The 22,580-nt window shown below is 43.1% G+C and overlaps 1 protein-coding gene across 2 annotated transcripts in view; it reads right to left on the reverse strand.

Moving 5' to 3' along the window:
* The window catches only part of CBFB (core-binding factor subunit beta), a 39,735-nt gene that overhangs the window by 2,496 nt on the left and 14,659 nt on the right, over positions 1-22,580 (reverse strand). Inside the window, exons 4-5 of one of the 2 annotated variants that reach the window (XM_032701337.1) lie at positions 15,737-15,853; positions 10,603-10,729 (exon numbers count right to left, since the gene is read on the reverse strand). In XM_032701337.1, coding sequence (XP_032557228.1) covers positions 10,603-10,729; positions 15,737-15,853 — 244 coding nt within the window. The remainder of the gene's footprint in view (positions 1-10,602; positions 10,730-15,736; positions 15,854-22,580) is intronic. The other variant, XM_032701336.1, reaches the window with a different exon arrangement.

Consider the following 22,580-nt stretch of genomic DNA (forward strand, 5'->3'; position numbering starts at 1 on the left):
CAGAGCTCTGCTCTGCCTCCCCAGCCAGCCCTGGGCAGGGTGGGCACATCCCACTGCTCCAAAGGCCCTCCTGCAGCCAGGTTTCAAACAGCACCTCAACAAGCACCAAGAGACTTCCAGAACAGTTAGGTAACAATTTTGTGTCTCTTTTTCCAAAATAATTTTATTTCCCTTCTGTTAGCCTTTTCTGTAAATGTTTTCAGTGTCAAGATTTTAGAGAGAAAGGCTACAATGCAAGATGGCAGAGCATGTCACACCATTTCCAAATAAATCTCCCCTCAGCATTTTTACGTGGGAAACATTTACTTCAGCTTCTTCAGGAATCAGGAATTATATAATTCTGGAATTATAACATGGTAACACACAAGCACAATTTAATTGATAGACTGACACACATTTTAACACACACTTTCTTTTTCAGTGCACCTGCAAAGTTGGCAAGAATACCAAACTGAGAAAGCTCTGGGATTGACGATTGCACCCCTGCATTAAACCAAATATAAGTTCTCTTTTAAAGAAATCATTCTGTTAAACATTTGAGTTGATGGCACTGTAAAGAGGAAATTAAGGATGGTCAGTCACAGCAGTATCAGTCACAGTTAAAGAAGCTACCTTTGACTTGTCCTTCTTTACTTCTGCCTCCCTTATCTACCATCCTTCTTGTCTGCCCAGTTGGATGCTCCCAGTGATTAACTGGTTACTGCACCCAGGGAACTCCTGCTCCCTTCTGTTTAAAAACTGATTTGAGTTCCATTTTCCTTTCATGGGCAGTGGTCCCACTCTGATGCACACGGAGTTCACTCAATAAATCCCCCCAGTAACCAACATGTTTCCAGAGCAGACAATTCCCTCCTGCACTCTCCTTAGTGATCATGTTGCCACTGTTGTTTTGGAAACACCTCCACTATCTTAAATATCACAGTTGCTACCTGCTACCTTTATCCAGTGCTGCCCTTGGTTGCATTTTAGGTGTTCAGGGGTGAGTCAATCTTTTCACTCTGTTCTATCTGGGTGGGTCACACTCTGACTGAGGGTACAATCTGCTTCTCCTCCATGCAGAAGAACTCTGAAGGTGTCAGCCAACATCACTGCTGGTGCACAACCCCCCAGATTTCTCAGTAATCTTTCTGAGGAATCACATTAAAGCAAACAGCTCTAATCACAAACAGCACTGACGATTTTAGTGTTTAAGGGTATTTTCCTTTCAGGTCCTGAAGCAACTTTTGCAAACTGTCCTCTTTGTGGAGATGCTGAATATTAGAAGATGGTGTTTAATTAAGATTTTTACATAATTTCTAAAAGGCAAATCATTCAGCTTTGACTATCAAAATCACTGTGGAAAGGTTAATGAAGGAGGGCTCACACTTTTTTTTTCCCCTTCAACAGAAAAGTAAAGTGTGTTGTAAAGATTTTTCTTAATATGAAATGGTTGTTCAACAAGTCTTAAATTAGTGTGACAGTATTTATTTAGAGTTCTACCAAGATTAACAAAACAGAAACAGTTCCACTTTGCACATTCTTCTCCTATTGAACCGACTGCAACAAGATTTCTTCTGGTTTTAACTGTTGCCTCTTTCTTCTGGAGGGAAACAAAGGCAAGCACTGTCTGTAAGAATCTTACTTCTACTAATCTTCTACCAATTTTGCACTCGATAATAATTTTTACACTTAACTAGAAAAGAGCAGCAAGTTAATTGCTGCTCTACTGCTGCTCTAAAGCAACAGTGTTTCTTCCTCAGAAAGCAAATCACACACACAGCAATTTTATTGTCAGATTTCAGTGAAGATTCCAGACACAGGCATATGGTTGCATTTATGCTTTGCTTAAAGTGGTCTTTTCTTTCAAAACATATGAAAGGAGTTGTGTGATTCGTGACCTCTCTGCTGCTTGCAGAGTGTGCAGAAGCCACTGGTGAACCACCAGCAGATCTGCCCTTTCAAGTGCTGTGCAGAAGGCACAACAAACGACCCTCAGATGCACCAGAAGCACTCATTACAGTATCTGACACCAGTGTGTGTGGATAAAGGAGTAATTTTGCAATTCAGTAAGTGGGGATTTACACAAGCAGTGGTAACATGTTGGAATGACAGCTCTGGCTCAGACACCCTCTGCTTGTGCTCTTCTGCTCTGCAGGACAACACGTGGAACACTCTGGTTCTGTCCCCAGCCACTCTGCCAAGGCACAGTGTGGAACCACCACAGCTGTGCCCCACACGCTCAAAGAACACCAGGAGAAATAAAACCTGCTCATTGAAGACCAGGGGAGTGCCCTGGTTTGTAGGCAGGCAGCACCCTGGGCAGCACCAGGCACTGGGGCTGGGTTTGTTCACTGGCAATTGGCAAAACACAACTTTCCTAGGAAATGCCACAAGATCCTGAACACCACGTGCAGGAGGAGTGTGACTGCCAGTGTGGCAGTGTCTGCTGGTTCTCAGCCCATTACAGGAAGCTAAAACTTCCCTTTTAGACATGTAAAATGGCACTTTCCAGACTTCTCTCAGCCGAGGGTCCCACACGCCCAGCACAGCTAATCAATCCTCTGAACTGCAGCATTTGCTGTAATTTTTGAAATGCATACCTTTTGCTGCCATGCAAAAGCACCAGAATTACTCTCAGTGAATAATGAGCTCAGCTTCTCAAGGATTAAGGAGACTTGCTTCAATTAAGAAAGATGCATCTATCTTTGCCACTGGGAAATGGAATACCCTGCCATGAGTCATGCATAATGAGCCATGAGAAAACAGTAGTTATTCATTTTTTTTCTCTGCATATTTCATTTTTTTTCAGTCAAATGCTGATTTTAAGTTTGAAGGAGCACTACTTTGCATGTCCTTCATCTGCTATTTAGTGAAAGGATAAAAAAATATTTGCTTGTGAGAAAAACTTGGAAACAGTACACAGATCTGTAATGTTCCTAAAAATGAATGTATTTTAACCAACATTGCCAGTTTCCTTCCAAATGTCCTGAAATCGAAGAGTTAATGCCATGGACACATCAGGAGTTTCAACACCCAAAACCACTTGGCACTCAGCTTTCAGCACTGCAAATCTCCTGCAGCAGGGCAGGAATTATGAGTGGCCACAAACCATTCCCAGCCTCCTGCCCTGGAGATGGTCTGATGGCCCACTGAAAGAACTGCAGGAACATACCTGGCAAAGAACCACCCCAGAGCCTCCTATCACAGGCTGTCCTAGATTTATTCATGCTGGACTCACAGTGCTGATATCAGGGGGGTAATGAAGTACTGACAAAAAAGAGTTAGTTACTAACAAAAAAGAGTGAGTTACTAACAAAAAAGTTAGTTACTAACAAAAAAGTGTTAGTTACTAACAAAAAAGTGTTAGTTACTAACAAAAAAGAGTTACTAACAAAAGCGAGTTACTAACAAAAACGTTTTGACTGGAGGGTAAACAAACAAATGTGGCCCCTGCAATGCTCTTACACCTGTGCTCTCTTCAACCCTCTGATGTCTGTCTGAGCTTTTTCCAAGCCTAATATATGTTAGCTGGTATGGACTGAAAGTCATATTAAGAGCATGATGCAGTATTAGTATTATATTATTTTTCTTCTCAATAAATTAGATAGCCTAAAATTGTCAAATTGTTAATTTTTATCACTGACTTTTTCGAAAAAGGACCATGTTGGAGCCTTTACATCTGTTCCTGGGGCACTTAGGAAAACAAATCTAAGAATAATGGCAATTAAGGAAGGAGGCACACGAGCAGCTCCTCCAGCTGCCAAGACAGTCAGACACCCTCCTCCTCCTCCTGCAGCCTCTCGATCCTGACCCACACTGCAGCCAGTGGTGCTTTCAACTGTGCCAACAGAACTCCTAAAAATGACTTTGAGAAAGCCTCTGTAACTGCCCCCTTCCTGTGCCTGCTCTGAGGCCTCTGATGTCCCCAAGGCAGCCAAGCCCTGTCACCACATGAGCTCCTCAGGGGCAGAGGCTGCAGTCCCACCGTGTGGTTTACACGAGAGCAACCGAGAAAGCAGAACTGAGAGAGCTGGGAGTAAACTCAGCAAGCACGGCCAGGGCTGCCATGAAGATGGCCCTCCCTTTCCATGAATCACTCAAAAAACCAGCAGGGAAAATTGGCACCTCGGAATGCCAGGCAGTGACATGACAAGTACTACATAGAACTTGGGACACTGGTGAAGAGGAGGGAAGGAAGAAGGGCTGCCAAGAAGAGCAGCCAAAATAAAGTCTCTTCGTGGACAACTCCACTGCAATTCTTTAATGGGATTCTGGCAGCTCTGTCCTGCTGAAACAGAGCAGATGCATTGTGTGCCCTCTGCCATCTATAGTTTACTAAAGAAGTGAAAAATCAGGCTATGTTATGACAAACTAAACAGTGAACATTTGGATACTCTTAGAAGGACTGTCAACCTCCTGAAAAGGGATGAAAAAAAAAAAACCAACTAAACCTGAGAATACACTGCAGATACTTTTCTAAAACGAAGAGAACCGCAGGATAAAACCCACCCAAACCAAAAGCCCTGAAATAAGGACACACCTCAGCCCTGCCACCTGCCCAGCCTGCTCTGCCAGCAGCTGCTGGGGAGCTCCAGAGCAGGGCCAGGCCACTCAGCCCCATTCACCCTCTGCCCAAAACCTCTGCAGTAGCTGCATCTCTGTTTAAAAGCCCTTGTGAAGGGACCAACCCTGGGGACTGCAAGGAAAGGAAAGGAAAAGGCACAGCAAGAGCAAGGAGCTCTGAAGAGCTTCGAGCAGAGACTGAAGTTTTTACTTTCGTATTAGAACTTCTTTTCCAAGGGAAAAAAAAAAAGCTTGAAACGCTCCCTTTTAGAAAGTATTGTTTGAAGGCTGGTCTAAAGGTTATAAATTTATAATTAATATTGATTGCCTCCAGACAGTTTTCCTCTGTTGCTCAGCCCCTTTCTAACCTTCATTGACTGAAAGAAGACGCTTATATTACAGTATTCCCTGATTTGCAAGATTGATCTCCTCCCTCCTGCAGTCAGCATTGATTCTGCACAGCACAAATTGTTTTTCTGATATATGCATTCCGTGGCACTTTCACACAAACACCAGCTAAGTTCTTGTGAAGCAAACCAGTCATAACATAACTGGCTTACTCGTACTGTACTCACACTGCAGAACCTCCGAGGCAAATCCACACACCCACTTTAATGCCTCTTTCTAAATTATGTTGTATTCTTCCTGCACACAAACAAATTACATCTATTTATGGTTGTACACACACAGAAGCATTTACCAAGTGTACACTACCCACTGCATATGAAAAATTAACAGTTTGGGTTTCTTTCATATCCAAAAACCTGTATTGAAGCTTACACTATTTTTATGCCACTGTCAGTTTGGAGAGTACATACAATAAGTATTAATTAAATTAATTCCAGATTAATTTTTGAGGGAAAAAAAATCCTTAAACATCATAGAGTTTGATGAGAAAAAATTAAAAAAAAACAACAACAAAATTTAAACAAAAACCCCTCCAAACTTATTGTTATGCTATACTTTCTTCTGAAGCCAGTTAGATTTGACAAAAACACTTATAATTACTTAGAACATTTATTTACACTAAGAGTTTCATCTTTAAAAATGAAGAAGAAAGAAGGGAGAATGATTTTACCACCTAGAACCTTGGAAGAACATGAAAGCATAAAAGTCAGTCCTACTACTTCATTTTCTTTCAACTGTAAAGTGTTTACATTTCTGTAGCAAAATCCTGTTTGCTTTTTAAGAGTTCAGGACTTCAGCACAATTAAATGAAAACATTCCTGACAAACAACAGAAACGTGTAAAAACCTAGGGCAGGACTCAGCATTTAAAATGTAGGTACATTTTTCTCCAGCAGTTTTTAAAGGCTGGGGTTGGTGGGGGTTTTTTGGTGCTTTGCATTGAGAGGATTGCTACTGGAAGAAACAAAGGTTTCAAACCAGGGGTTTTTTTCAGCAAAATGAAGGTTTTTAAAATGGGAATTTCATGCAGTTTCCCAAAATGGTTCTGCTTAGGCATTAATGTAATTTATATTTAGCACAAGACCACAAACAGACAGATTGCTAGACTAGACTGTCTCAGGGACAAGCAAACCACTCTGCTTCTTGACTCACAGTGTTGCTAAAACAAAGAGCATGGCAGTAACATAGCAAATGAACACAAAGTAGAAATATATGACATTTCATAAACCCTGGTTGAAGAAATGACACTGGAAGGCTGAGAACAGACCCAGCCCCTCCCCAGGTAGAGCAGTGGGAGCATCCTTAGCTGAGCTCCAGTGACACAGTCAGACAAACTGCAACCTCAGACCAAGTCTGAAATTACAGTGTGCTTGTACAAAACAAACCTTCACAAAACACCCTGACCTGTGTGCAGCAACACCCCAGAGAGCCTCCTCTCCTCTGCCATCCCTGGAAAACCCCCCTCGGTGCCACTGCTCCAGCAGGAGATGCAGGAGGCACCTGCCTGTGGCTCCTCTGTGCTGAGCACAGGCCCTCGCTTTCTGCAGGTTCTGATCTCAGGAGCAGGAGCTGTTTGAGTCTCTCCCAGCCACTCAGCACAGTGGAACACGTTCTTGCATCACGTTCCTGTGGCCAGAAGACTGAAGAACAAGCAGAGGTTTTTATCAGAAGACTGAAGCGCTTCTGGACGGCGACTTGGCAGGAATTTCTGCAGAAAACCTCTCCTGCCCCTGAACCCTGGGCACTCAGAGTGAAACCAAACAGCAGAGACACTCCTACTGACTGACTCTCAACCAAGACACAAGGAGATAAATTAGAGACCTGCCTCACCAACGTCCCTTTAGTCTCCTCACTCTCTTCTGTTAGTTTGGTAAAGGGGGCACAAACACTTCAAGTCCATATTCCTGTTCCAGAAAACACCCCTAAAGTAACAGCCTTAGACCAAGTTTCCCAGGTGTAGCACTTGCTCATGGAAAGAGAACTTTGCCTTTGACTGGTGTGAAGCCATTAAATAGTCCAAGTCTGACAAGCAGCTCAGTGTTCCTAAACTTAATGAGCTTCCATCATTTATTTCATTTTTTTACAATAATCTTTAACCAGGGACAAAGTCTTTCTTTGTGTGTATCATTAAACATTCACTGTCTCAGCATTCCAACGTTTTTGTAGAAGTAAAAGCCATTAGAATACATTATTAATTTTGAAGGCACTAAGAACACTCACTGACTTCAAAAGCATCTTTGAAACAAAGGAATCCTGAACAGTGAGGCAGGATTTGCAATATCTGATGCAACCAAGCTACACAAGTTGATACAAAAACTCAAAAGCATCTTGTATTCAAAACAAACTATGTCAAAAATGTAACAGAACACAGTTCAACTCAGAGGTGCTTAAAAACTTCAATGAAAATTCCTAAATCCACTCACACCCTATTTACACTAGAGGAGTGCACAAAAACACAATCACCATTGGAAATTCATGCACAACCTACCTCAGATTCTGTTCTCAGATGCAAAGAATATGTTCATTAAAATAAAGATCTGGTGTGCTACTGTGGTCATGAATGGAAGTATTTGAAGAAAAGAGGGCAAACAAACTTGACAGCACTCTGAAGGGTTTTTGTTGGTGGGGATTTTTTTTTTAATTGGTTGGGGTATTTTTAGGATACTTAAAAATGAAAATTAATAAAGCAATCATTTCTAAATTGTTACCACACTTCCTATTTTTTCCCCGTTTCAAGTGTCACTGTTCTAATATCCAATTGCCACATACGACCCAATTAAACTCCTTTCAACACCTTATCACTGATCACTCCTGTGCAAGGATATACCACTTTAAGTCTACAAAGAGACTTAGAATAGGGAATCTTTTCTACCCAGAAAGCTGTATAAATAAAGAATTTAATCTGATCATTTTCATATGCTGTCAGGCTTTGGATGGATAAATGTTTCCAAAGAGCTGGCGCCTCTGTTTTGGGTAGGAGTGGGTGGAATATTGCAGGATTCCCCTTCCCTCCCCCACTGAAGCAGAATCTGGTCTCTATTAAAGGCATTTTGGCTGTAATTCTACTGTCAGAAATATCCTGATTTTACACAGTGTTGCAATTCCTAAAACCATCATTAACACTGATGAGATCCTGTTCCACGGCTGCCAGTTCTGAGTTTTGCTGTCCGTGCCAAGCTTAGAAGGAAAGAAAAATCTGAAGTTTTAGTGATGCTGAGAGCTGTGTGGAGATCACACTAAAGAGATTATGAGGGCAGTATCTTCATGTGTGTGTAGCATAACATCCACAGAAATTCACTCAGTACTCTTAGTACTGACCTTTTCTATAAAAAACCCTTCAAGTATCATCTCTTAGTACAACCAAAGATGCTGTTTGACCTTTTGAGGTGCACAGGCAGCACCCAGGGCAGGCTGGATTGGGGTTTTTCCAGCTGCCAGCAGTGCAGGGTCAGCAGGTACCACTGACAAACCCTATTTCCAAGCTGCTGCATTAGAGTGGAAGTCAAGGAAGCAGTGACTGGATTGGAAACCTGATTCCTGTTTAGGAATGCACTGTAAGTCTGTCTCTGCTCTCTCCCCTGTCCCACCCAGAGGATCCCAATTTTTATGCAGTCGTAAGATCTAGATTGCAAAAGCTCATCTGTAAACATTCCAGAGACACAGTCAGAACATCTTACCCCAAACACACAAATGAAAACTGAAATGTGAAAACCAATTACAGACCTACAAGTATTTGAGGCAAAGATCTCTTGGTTACACATATTAAACATGTACAGTAAAATAAGTAGCAAAATATGAACAAAAACGTATTGCAATTATTAAAAATCTGTATTTGCCATCACATAAATTTGATGCACCTTTTGACATAGTTTTTATTCTGCTTAAACATATTTCAAATCAGTAGTTTTTCCTTTTCTTCCTTTCTGTAGGTGATCTACACCAGTGCTTTACAGCTAGGACAACAACTATTGCTGTTTTAAGAGAAAATGGGTACTAACAGCTAATAAGGACAACCCTTAATGACAACTGCCTGCTGCCTTATTAAGAGCAAGAGTCTTCTCAGTAGTTATTGAATGCAGCTCCTGCAGACAGCCAGGGATGGTGCTTTTTGTGTCTCAGTGTCAGGAGTTTTGATGTCTGTCATGAAACCCCAGATGCTCAGTATGACCTCAATCTCACTGTTAACTGAGTTTTTTTGCACAGCTTAGCTGTAAGGAAGTGTTTTCTACACTCAGAGGAAAAATTAATTCTCTCAGAACTGCAGAAGTTATTTCATGAAGCCTCATTCTTTTTGAGCCTTCAGCACTCAGTATGCACACAGCTGCTTCTCTGCAGTGGCAGGACTGGGGATGAAGGACACAGTAAAGGAAAATAAATCAAGAAAAGCTTTAAGTAAATTGAGGTCAAAGACATAGGGCCAGACCTAAAGTACCTACTTTGTGTTGTTAAAATTAGAGCAGGTGCCACAGACTTAAAGCTAATTCTACCTTCCTTCTGAACTGAGCCCACAGGCAGGTTCCAGCTATGCTGTGACAGAATCACTCAGCTAATCCAGCTGTTGCTCCCAGGATCCAGCAGCAGCCAGGCTTCCAAGGCAAGGATTTGACCCTTGTTCCAGCAGATCCCTGACCCAGCTGCAGCAGTGTTTGCAAGGAGACACCTTCCAGCCACCCCTGCAAAGTGAGAGACAGTGTTCTCTGTCTGCCTGTTCCCTCTCATTCTCATGCTCAGTGTCTTCCAATTGTACTTGGAAGGGAAGAAAGTCTGTCTCATCATCTCAATTATCAGAAGGAATGCCAAAAGAAAAGGAGCTTAGCAATAACAACAATCGAATTTTCTAAAAACTGGAGAACCAGCAGATTGATCATATTGGATTATAGCAAAGCCAGGCTGCACTGACGAAGCAGGAAGTAAGAAACAGCATTATAAGTGAGAGAAATTCAGAGCATTTCTGTGTTCTCCCTATTCTCTGTCTTAACTTGCCAACTCCCCTCATGCATTATTACTCGTCCTCTTACAGCTCCTGCCTTTCTGACATCTCAGAGCAGCTGGTTTCCATTCCCTTTCCTGGCTCCTCTTTTCTGCTCAGTAATTTCTGCTCTCATCAAGAAAGAACAAGATTCAATCCTGTGGGGCCCTGAAGAAGCAAAGAACAACACAGGGGGAACTACACCAGTGAAAGAGAGAAGCAAGGCTCCCTGCCAGCAAGAAGAAGGTGAGAGGACAATAGAACTAGCCTGTACAAGAAAGCAGACTGTGGCATCTGATTAAATTCACTGATAATGTTTCCCACAACATGGGATAGTGAGATCCAAAATTATGCCCACAGCTCCCCAAGCCTTTTCTGTATTCATGAGAAATGCACGGGGCAAAAGATCCCTCTCCCTGCTATTAAAGTATCATTTGAGAGAGAAATGGAACTCTGTGAATAAATATGTCCTTACAGCTTAAGTACCCATAGAAAAGGCCATCTACAGGAAGGAAGAAAGGATAAGATCAGAGAATTCTTATCAAAACTTCAAAAACTTTAAATCCATTTTTACAAGAGTTAAAACCAATGCATTTTGCAATTTTTGTATGACAGCATTGAACAAACAGAAAACACACAACATTGTACAAACAGACAAATCTAAAGGTTTGGGAAAGTACTAACCAGTTACTGACAGCAGCTGTGAAACCCTCACCTCCATTTCCTCCCGGTGAGACCTGTCTCTGTCCTCGAACTCGCGGGTTCTCCGCCGAGCCTCCTCGAAGGCTTGTTGTGCCAATGCATCCTCCTGCTACCAGAGCAGAGCACACAGAGTGACACAAAAGGCAACCCTCACTTCCACCACATCACAGCTCTCATGCACAGGAAGGATCACTTACTAAGGCAGCAAAGTCAAGAATGTCCCACGGAACCTGCCAGAACAGAGGAGCTCCAGCAAAGGCCAGCCCAGGTTAATGCAATAACACTCACCTTCACTGCAGCAGCAGGGACAACCAAAGCTGGGGCAGCTTTGGTTAAAATACATTTTCAAAGGGGAGCTGATTTTCCAAAGTAGTTTAAATGCTGCTGTTCTTTGAAAAAGCTAGGAATTCTCAGAAGTTGTATGAAAAAGGCAATACATCTTATTCTCCTTATAAAAGTAATTTTGAAGGCAGCATTCACAGGTATAGCTAGTCAGAGTCCACTAGCATCACTATAAAAACAAAGGTAATGTAATTCTCTTACATTTAAAAAAAAGTATTACCTAAGTTACAAGTCAAATAAATCCTTCATTTTATCAAAAGCTGCTGCAAGTGCATCAGTATGAACATTCTTAATCCTTATGTTTTAAATTCATATAATTATATAAACTTATAATCTATATATTATATATTTATAATTTATAATTATATACATTTATAAATTAAATGATATAATAATAAGTCCTTATTATTTAAATTTAATAAATCCTTATTATTTAAATTTAGGTGCATAAGAAAGTGCAAAGCAGAAATTATTCCTCTACTAATTAGCACACATTCCCATACATTGGAGGAGAAACCTGCAGCTTTTCAACAGCTCTGCAGTTTATTTTCAACAATGGCTTATGCACAGGAATAGATTTAATAAATTTACACTCAGGAAAAAAAAAATCCTTCAAACTGTATCTTCTATTAGAAAATGTTTTAAATAAACTCTTATTAATATGTAAAGCCATTACTAATTGGGTTAGAAGTTATTTCTCTTAAAGAGGTCTTTTAATACATATTTTCTGTTACCCATCAGAACTTTTACATTTTCAGAATGGAAGAGTCAAGTCTAAAGAGGTTCCACAAAACGGTAAAGGATAAACTGTGTTGGTTCTCCCTCCTCCTGCTCCCCAGCTGGAATTACCCCTGACCCAGCTCACCATTCCCACACACACAGACATTATTTCAAAGTTGATCATTTTAAGAGAAGCCAACCTTGACTGCTGGAGGACACAAACCTGCAGAGAGCCCAGCTAAGTGTTCACCTACCAGGGGATTGAGCACATCAATTTTTTAATTTCAGATAAAGCATGCCCAGCCCCAGAAAACCTTAAATTGCCTTTTTTGCCGTGGGCACAGTGCAGGGCCCTGGAGCTGCTCTGGGAAGTGATGGGAAGGGGCTCCCTCGGGCCCAGGGCAGGGAAACACAAACAGCTGCCAATCCACTGCTCCACAGCTCCCAGGAAAGCCACGGAGCAGGGCAGGGCTTAAAGCTGCCAACAACATTTTCACACTACCTGCTATTTTTAAGGGTAGAATTTGGCCCTTTACAGCTATCTTAATGTTCATCCAAGGCACAGCAATCGAGGTCAGACAGCAGAAAGTAAGTTTGTTCTTAATAATGCAGAAGGAGAGAGAGAAAACAGATAAGCTCGTCTCCCAGATGGCTACAGGAAAGCTGCCTCCTGGTTTACAGAAGAGAGTTATGTCTTTATTACCCTTTTCTTAAACAGACTTAAATAGAAGCAGATTCTTTTATCATCAAAGGTTTTTGCATTTTGCCATCATTTACAGTGGTCACGAACTGAAAGGATGACACACAGCCTCAGCCAGAATATTTTAAAGAAATGGTCATAACCAAAAGAAGCCAAATTAGAAATTTATGGGGGGAAAAAATCAGTATGTTGACATGCAGGATGAAGATGTGCTGACAGCTGAAACACTGGTTTACTAATGTCAGAGAAAGCAGAAGAAAAAAGCATCAGAACTTTCTTTTTTTTAGTAAAAAAAAAAAAATAAATTCTGCTCTACTCTTGGTGATACATTCTAACAAATTAACCAATGTCTCAATCTTATACAGCAGGAATTTAACAAACACTTTCAAAAATGTCACTCAATTCTAGGAATTACAGCCTAGTGAATGCAGCTGTACGAGACCAAATCATTTACACATCTTAGTTTTATTCCACAGAAACACTCCTGGTATGAATGTAGTAAGAAAAAAAAGAATAAGCAAAACATGAGCTGTATCAACACAACAGAATGAAAACAAACCTCCCAATCTAGAAAATTTAAAAAAAAAAAAACAAAAACAAGACAGAAGCTTACACCCCCCACACTTATACACACAACCCCCCAGGGCAGCCTGGTAGGAAAAGGTTTGGTGAGATAACAGGATGTTCTACTGCAGAGGAGATGCAAAACTGCTGGAGACAGAAACTGTCTCTTAAGGACACTTGAATATCAAATCCAGGGAAATTTCAGCCCCAAATAGGGAAGATATTCAAGCTGTATGTACATCTGTGTGTCAGTGCAGCAAAGGCTGAACAAGCAGCAGAATCAGGGCCTTTAGCAATAAAGAGTGCTCAGTAACCAAACATGAACAGGCTGAGGATTAAGTAGAAAACAGTAGGTTAACAGTTACAACTAAAGTACTTCAGTGTTATGTGTGTGGATTTTCTTCCTAAAATATCTGCTGACCTGCTGAAGGACACTATAATTTCTGAAGTGTGACAGCAAAGAGAAGTTTTATCTGATCTCAGCATTAGTTGGCAAAGAAGTGGCAAGAGACAAGAAAATGCAAGAGCACTACTTTTGCACAAGGCAAGGCTTCCAGAAAATGGGTGTGTGTTTGAGCACCAGCAGGACCTTTTCTTACAAGGGACAGTGGGTACCACAGGCCCTACAATGCAGAGTAGGAGGCACTTCAGCCCAGTGTGACATCAGTGTTATTTTGGGATGAATGTCAGCAGTTGGGTCAACGGCCTCTAGCAATATTACCACAGTTTTAAACAAGGAAGCAGAGTGACAGATACAGGAAAAAGGAAACTTAAGACTGTGAAAGATTGCCCAAATGTTTCCAATACTAACAGATGTAAGGGTGCAGCTCCTTCTGTGCCTGTACAGTTCCTCATGGCACCAGGAGCCCTAGGGCACTACTGCTGTAGCAAATGAGGTGACCAAGGATGAGCTCAGAATCGTCAGGAAGCACAAACTGAACACAAATTACACCCCTGTAACTGAGTGCAAACACAGCTCTGAGGATCCACACAGGGCAACACCTCCAGCTCAGCACCCTGTACTCACAACTGGAGACAGCAGTGACACCTGGGAGCACACACACATCCCCTCACACACAGACAGAGCACAAAGCACAGCTCCAGGGCACACACACTTCCTGGAGACAGCAAAAAGGAGTTGTGAAGTGTTGTTAAGACAGCATACACACATCAAGAAACTAAAATAACTTAAGCACTTGCAAAAATATTTATTGCGAAATTAAGAAGAGAAAAATTGAACCACAGGTCACCTGAGCACTCTCCTTTTTGGAAGGGTGCCTGACTTTTTGAGGAGAAAATTTATAAAGCAGTGACACTGCTTCCTTCTGAGTGCATGTTCCCATCAGTCTGCTCCCAGTTCAGAAGTCCTGTGATTTAGTGTTATGTATCAAACTTACTCACTGTAGATCAAGAACCTTGGGATTTATCCTGCACAGTCCTCAGGGCTCCACACTTGCCCTGGTTGTGTAAACCAGTACAGCCCAAAGGCCTCCTGATCCATGGAGTCCAGGGCACTGCTGCAACTGGAGCTGAGCTCAGAACATCAACACACAGCTTTGCAAGAAGTGAATGCACAGCAAAGAGTGGATTTTGAGTAAAAGCTTGGCTTGTGGCTTTTCTTGTGCATTGACAAAAGGTGGCAGGATTATTCTCCCTTTCTAGGCATCATGAAGAAAGCATGCAGGGCTGTGACTGCTTCTAAGACACTCTTTTGACACAAAGCATTTCTATTTAATCCAGAACACAGTCACATTAAGAACATCTAATTAATGTGCAAATTGGTTTCTTAAGTTAGGGAGAGGCAGGTACCACAATGGAGGAAACTTCTTGGTATTTTGGTGGAACCAGGGGGCTCCTACTCATGATGTAGTGACCAACTGCAGCTGTAGAAGGACTGAAAAGGAAACCCCACAGAAGTGAGGGCTGAGAATGAGGCAGAGAGTGGAAACAGAAAATGCATCCTTATTTAAATCCAGGGCACAACTGCCAGGAGTAACCCCCACAGGGCTGAGTTCATCCCAAAATATAGACTGTAAGGCATAACTCTGGTAACTGATGTTACTACATCCAACTTACTGTCCAATACACAGACAGGTGATCTGCATGGAAGCCCACAACAAACCTGGTGCAGCAGCTTTTAATATCAGCTCAGTGGATTTGTTACCGAACTACGTTTCAAAAGCAAAGACATGTCTCAAGTCTGACCAAGTTAAAGAATCCTACTGTGTAAGTGAACCTTGTCTATCTGACATCCACTTTAAAAGGCATTTCATTTCCTCTGTCTTGACTTTGTTCTTGTACATGTCCAAAGATTCAGCTGCTAGGCAGTAATTTTGCTGGTGGGAAGTGGGCAGGTAAGTTCTCAAAGGCTGCCACACCTTAACAGAGCAGAGTCCACCAGTGTTAGGGGACAAATAAAACCACTCTTCATTCTCACCCACATGCAATAAAAGAAAAAGCTACTTAAAAAAACCTCTATCACCCTAAAATAAACAGCTAGAATAGACTTGCCAATCAAACTGGTACAAGATACACGCATGGTTTCTCAAACACTTTGATTTACTACTCTGTAGCACAGTAACAGTGTGGCTGTAAACTACAAGTGATCCCCACCCCTAATATTTGACCACATATTTCTGAACATCTGTACTATAAGTTTCCTTTGGAGTTTGTACTCAAAGTGAAGGCAGAAAAAAAGCAAATTAGAATTTGTGATCACTACCTGCCTGCGTGTTTCCTCCCAGAAGAACAAATGTCTGAGGCACAGTACCCAAGGGCAGGCTGTCTTACCTGTGCTCTCTCTTCATCAAATTCCAGGCAGCCCATTCCATCCAGTCTCTGTAGGTCTATCCAGCCTTTCCAGATCACACAGACACCATTGAGAATCATCGGTGCCTTCAAGTACACCTGAAACAAAAGCCAAACACATGCTGTGAGTTTGAAAGCATCACACACGTGCCTGCACAATGAACATACTGATCCAGGAAGCTCCTCTGTGCATTCTTAGAAGAACATCCAAACCAGCTGGTAACATGAGACTCCATTTAACAGCTTCTTCTGCTTCCTTTCCAAGAACTCATTTTAATCAAGTGAGTGCTTTAACTTTTGCCTACTGAATGGATGGAACAAATTTAAGCTGTGTTCTCATTTTATAAACTGGCATGCACCAAGATTTGGTTAGAACTCTTACTACTTTCAGTTAAATTAACTGTTTTTCTTGTCAGCTAGCCTTCCTGTCACCAAGGAAGTGGCACAGTGCCAGACAGGGAGGATCCTTTACAGCACATTTAAACAGTTAAATGAACACTTACTCCCAAGAAGCACTGGATTGAACCCCAACACATGAGAGCTTTCATCAAAGAGCACATACTGGTTTCAATCCTCCTCAAATTTATGAACTAGTCAAAATTCAATAAAATACACTATATATACACACCATGCTAAAAATAAGGAAGTCTTCCTGTGTCAATTCTAGCACGTGGGAAAGGCTGTTCAAAAGAAGCAACACCAGATGATGAAAACCCAAGTACAGCACCAATGTGCACAGTGCCTTGAACTGCAGCAAGGAATAATGCAAGGCTTAAGGCCCCACATCTAGATAATGGTAGATGATACAGTGATGACACAACTTAAAAAGAAGCAAATATAACATTAAATGAGTTTGATGTGTTATATTTAATGACATCAGCCTTAAACAAAAGTCACAGTAAAATTACCTGAATTGTACAGAAAAAAAAAAAAACTAAAAAAGAAAGATAAAAATCAACCTTCTGTGGTTATTTCAGCCTACTTGGCAAGTCAAAACCCCTCGTGGAACAGAGTTTGTCTATGTTGAATCACCAGAGAGGCAAACCAGGCACGCAGGCCTGCACGCACTTCAGACTGGAGGACTGCTCACACAGACCAAATCCAGAGCTTTTTCAGCCTTCTGGAGCAGCTCAGCCAGGTGGGGGAATTCTCACACAGCACTTTCTCTAACAGCTCTAAATTAATGCTCTGGCAAATCCTCCTCCGAGCCCAATCGATGCTCAGCATCTCAGAGCACCCCAGCTGTGCCTCCCTGCTCAGCTCCACACTCACCAGCTCAGGTCACTGAGCAGAAGAGGAAAAGCCCAGAGGAGCAGGAGCCCCAGAGGAAGGTGAGCCTCCCACGTGCAAAGGCACTAAACAACATGAAAGGCAACCCACGAGTGGGAGAAAGGGAACAAATAACGTGAATCCAACTGACAAACAAGTAATGTTATTTGCCAAAGAAAACACACATTTAATCTCCCAGCTTGACTTCTACAACTTATCACACTTTGGTCCAAAGGGACGCCCTCCTGATGTTTTAATGAGTGCAATGTGCAGGAGCTCAGTGATGAAGGGGCAAGGGTTAGTTCAAGGGATCCTCTGCCCACGTGCACTCCCCTGCAGGGTCTCTGCTGAGGGCACAGGCAGTGCTCGGTGCTGGCACTCGGGGCACAGCCCTGGTGTCACCCTCAGCCCTGTGTGGTGCCAGTACAGCCCGGGGCACAGCTCTGGGCACAGCTCGGGGCACAGCCCGGGGCACAGCCCGGGGCACAGCCCGGGGCACAGCTCTGGGCACAGCCCGGGGCACAGCCCGGGGCACAGCTCTGGGCACAGCCCGGGGCACAGCTCTGGGCACAGCTCTGGGCACAGCCCGGGGCACAGCTCTGGGCACAGCCCGGGGCACAGCTCGGGGCGCAGCCCGGGGCGCAGCTCGGGGCACAGCTCGGGGCACAGCTCGGGGCACAGCCCGGGGCACAGCTCTGGGCACAGCTCTGGGCACAGCCCGGGGCACAGCTCTGGGCACAGCTCTGGGCACAGCCCGGGGCACAGCTCTGCCCCACGGCCTCTGTGAGCAGAGGTGTCACAAGCAGTGTGAGTAAGACGTGGACTACCAGGAAACCACCTCCCACAGCCCTCATTTCGAGACTGAGCATTTCAAACACATCCCACCCTCTCAGAACAGCCCTCACTCACCCATCTCACAAGGAGCAAAGTGCACGTCATCAATTTAATACCTGTGTTTAACTAGTTTAGAAGTGAAAAACAGTTAAAAGAGGCTATTAGTACCAAGTGTCATTCTCTTCTAAGAAGAATGAAGAATAATTCAAGAGGGGAAATAAAAAAACAGCACAAGCCAACTATGGGTCTGTAAAGACAAAGCAGCCTGTACTCTAATCTAGTTATGTTTTACAGGAGCAAACAAGCCCTTTGCTGATCTTCACTTAGGGTTTACTTCTCACCTGGCCTCCCCTACCCTTCTGGCCCACACCAGGAGCCTGGGATGTCAGAATTTACTTAGAACTTCCCACAGATGACAAAACCTGCCTTCCCAAGTTGTCCAGGAGTACTTTTTGTTCGTTTCTTTGCCAAGGAATATTGTGCTGCCACTACCTCATTTCAGTGGCTGTTCAGTGCCTTGGTCACTGCAGCTGCCAGGGCATTATGTGCAAACTTCCTGGCTCAGTGCAAACAGCAGGGAGCTCAGACACAGCTGCTGAGGGCTCAGTGCTTCAAATGCAATGCCCCCCACATCACCTGGGAGCCTGAGCAGTGCTGGAAATCCTGTGGGAATCTTCAGAAGTCAAAGGGGAAACGAGCTGCGAGAGCCGATGTGATTCCTGGTGCCTGCTCTCTGGGATCCCTGGGGCTGCTCTCTGGGATCCCTGGGGCTGCTCTCTGGGATCCCTGGTGCTATCTGCCCTGAGCACGCTGCCCAAAGCTGAGCTGCTGACACAGCAGCTGGGGAACCTCTGGCACACAGCCTGACCTTTCCAGATAAATCCTGTGCCCTTGCTCCCAAATCAGAGCCACCACCCATTCAGTAGCTCTTCAAAACTCTGATAAATAATCATTTTTCCCTTCTGAAAGATGAATTCCTTAGCAAGATATTCAGGTTTTGAAATTACCATATAATCATTCAAATGTAGTACAATTCATATTGAAACCCCACGAGTTTAGGCAGGAACTTTTCTCTCATTAAAACACAATAAAGCATACTGATACTTTTTAATTTATTTTAGAGAAAGGAATTTAGACTCCTTTTCCCCTCTCTCCTCTTTCTGGAAAACAGAAACCACCTAAGACTATAGCCAAAAACGTTTAACCACACGTTTCCTTCTTTTCGATAAAGCCATGCTGGTTCCCTTTCAACTTCTGAACTTAACAGAATAATTAATAAATTACTGCTCTGCCTGTGAGCACATGATCTGTTATGGCACCTCAAAATCCAGCAAAGTGGTCTTTTAAAAAATTTTAGAATTGCCTGCTCTGAAAGTTGCCCCAAGACAGTCACAGTAGGAGATCAAAAGCAAAAACTGTGTTATTTCTCCCCCCCCATTAATATTATACAATTACACAATTTGATTAGAAGTAGACAAAAGAATGTTTTTGTAACTCTTTCAAGGTTTTACTGTTAACCCCAGGTTAACTGCATTTATATATTTTTATAAGCCCTCCACACATCTCTGGGTGCTTTTCATAATAATACCTGGAAGTCAGTCCTGTAAAACTCAAGAGACAGATGAAAAGCACTAAAAAGCAGAAGGAAGGTTGGAAGCCAGGCAATTAACAAATTCATATTCAGGGGACAAATCTAATGCTACATAAAGAAACACCACTATAGGGACATACAAGAGGAAAAGGTAAATCATACAGCTGCCTCCTTTCAGTACAGCCCAACCTATAAACCCTTTCTGACACTGAGAGGAGACACTTGTGCAGCTGAGTAAAGAACTCACACACATGTTCAAGGATGGGAGTAAGTTCTCTCTCATTTTGCACCCTCATTTTCCACACTGGCACAGCCAAAGGTAGTTTGCTAGATTGTGAGATCCAAGTAAACTGTCATATACCAAAATATGCAATTTTTACTAGACTAGCAGCTGAATTTTTGTTCAGGTGGCTATTGTACAAATAATTTCATCTCAAATGACATCTTCCATTTCCAACTTCTACTACAGATCAAAGTAGCATTAGAATTTTTAAATGAGAAAAGCAGACATGTTACTTTGGAAGCAGCCTTTTAGTGTTAGAACAAATATTCTGCTTGCTGATTGAACAAGCAGCAAGAGTAAACACTCTTATCTCCTAACAGATTATCTGGACAGAGGACAAACAGCACCACAAACACACATAAACTTGAGAAGGTGCTGCATGAATAGGCTTAGTTGGGTTCTAAATTGTCTGAGCTGTGTTTGTGCTTTCTGGGAGTCCCAGTCAGCTTGTTCTCAAAGACCTCTGTGCCACACCTTCAATATACAGTGTATCTCACCCTCCCTTTCGTGCTCTTTCAACTAATCTGTTATTTCTTCTGATCTGCATTTAAATGAGCAACTCTCTCCTCCAACTCCAACTAACTGAGAGTTATCTTTGTTGTTAAAAATAGGCAGGGACATGGCTCCTGTAACACAAATCATTCATATTTTAAAAACCAAGCCATTTAAACAGAGGACAATTCTCAATGACTTTTTAAAAACTGCTTCATTTGAGCGTAAGATGAAAAACCTCAGTTTCACATCCTATTTTAGCCCTCTAGTAAATCCTTATCTCACAGCACCAGGGTATTTAACCGATGTGCTGGAGATAGGCTATCTGTGAGCTCCATCCACACATCCTGCAGTTACAGACAATGCTCCTGCTCCCCACAGCTCCATCCACACATCCTGCAGTTACAGACAGTGCTCCTGCTCCCCACAGCCACCGAGCCATTTCCTCCCCCAGGGACTGCCCTGTTCTCACCACCCACCCACTCCTGAATCAGGCAGAGCCAGGAGGAGCCCAGCTCACCCCCCAGCTCACCCCCAGGAACAGCAGTCCCCAGTGAAGGGGTGCAGTCCCTCCCTGCTGTTTGCATTTTCCCAGCACACTGGAGCAGAAGGCTCTGTCGCTCTGTCAGAGGAGGCTCAGTCCTGACTCACCCTGTGCCTCATCACATCTGCCCATTCCCAGCTGCTCACCCACCTCCCCCAGGATCACACCCCACTGGTCATGTTTGAACAGCAGTGTCCCAGGGACTGCATGGGTGAAACACTGACCACTGAGAAAGGAACAGCTGGAAACATTTCCTCCAAGAGAGAAAGCTGTTCAATCGGTCAAGGCTGACCTCCTCATCCAGCTCCTCCTGACATTATCTATACACACTGCTGGGCAAAAGGAGACTGCCTGTTCAAAATGTTCCAGTAAGAAATTATGTATTTATCTCTTTCCTTTAACAGGAACCTTATATGAATATATACACATCTTTATAAATAAAATGCTGTAGTCTTGCCATGGACATGTGGCATGACTGTGCTGAAACGTGAAGTTGAGTCAGTTCCATCCCTGGGTCCCCTCCAAATGCCAAGATTCACTCTCATATCCCAGAGAAGGGTGTCTAGCCTGGATTTCAAAGAGGGGACAAAGCACAGGAGAGGAAGCAATCTATGAAATGCAAAAAAAGAGTAACAACTGAAGTTACAGCAAAAGCTGACAACTCCACACAAGGCTTCAGACTACACTTCCAGATATCCATCACTCTGACTTTAAAAGAAACTAATGACAAACAACCAAGGTACAGACAGAGTTTACAGCATTTTTCTGACTTTGTAGGTTTAATTCCAAAATAATAACCTTGTAACAGTTTTTTTAACTGTTAATGAAACAGTAAATACAAACAGTTGAAAAGAATCCCCTTCAGAAAGTCACTATGAGTGAAATAGACTTCTTAGTGTTTTTAATTTGGATCAATCCTCTGCCTCATGCCTCAAAGCATATTATTATTCTTTCTTCGAACACACACAAAAAAATGTTTTCTATTTTATAAGCTACATTTTTGAGCACCTTCCATTATATGAAAATGAGGTTTTGTTAACATTTAAACCTTACACTCTTCTGCAAAAACGTGAAGGAAGTGATACTTTCTGACCAAACAAGCGTCTTTCCTAAACAGCTGTACACAGATGACCCAACTGTGGCTCTCAAGATGACTACAGCTCCAGGCTTCTCAGGGGTGGCACCCGTGTCACAGCTGGATCACACCACCACCAACAGCCTCTGCTGCCCCCTCAGCAGCTGCCAGGGTGGGACTGCTGGGCCAGGGCTGGGCAGGGCAGGAGGGGCCCAGGGACACCAGGCTGGGCCAGCACCAGCTCTCTGCCTGTGCCCTGCTCCTCCTCCTCGGGATCACAGAGACATCTCGCTTTACAGAGAGGAGATTCTGACAACAGGACAAGGGGGAATGGCTTTAAATTGCCAGAGGGCAATTAGGAAGGGATTAGGAAGAAATCATTCCCTGTCAGGGTGGGGAGGCACTGGTACAGAGAAGCTGTGGCTGCCCCATCCCTGGAAGTGTCCCAGGCCAGGTTGGACAGGGCTTGGAGCAACCTGGGCTGGTGGGAGGTGTCCCTGCCCATGGCAGGGGGTGGAATGAGATGGTCTTTACGGTCCCTTCCAGCCCAAACCATTCCATGATGCTGATTTAGGCTATGTAAATAATCTGAAAAGAGGCTGGTAAGAGGAGGAATGACCAGGTCTGTTGTAGTGTGTGAAGTATTCGTTAGAAAAAGCCCATTTCAACTTTTTAGTTTTCTTCTTTCCTCTGAGTTAACTACACATCCCACAACACTCACCCAGAAACCAAACAGGT

This window comes from Chiroxiphia lanceolata, chromosome 13 (genome assembly GCF_009829145.1).
Source record: "Chiroxiphia lanceolata isolate bChiLan1 chromosome 13, bChiLan1.pri, whole genome shotgun sequence".
NCBI classification, from domain to species: domain Eukaryota; kingdom Metazoa; phylum Chordata; class Aves; order Passeriformes; family Pipridae; genus Chiroxiphia; species Chiroxiphia lanceolata.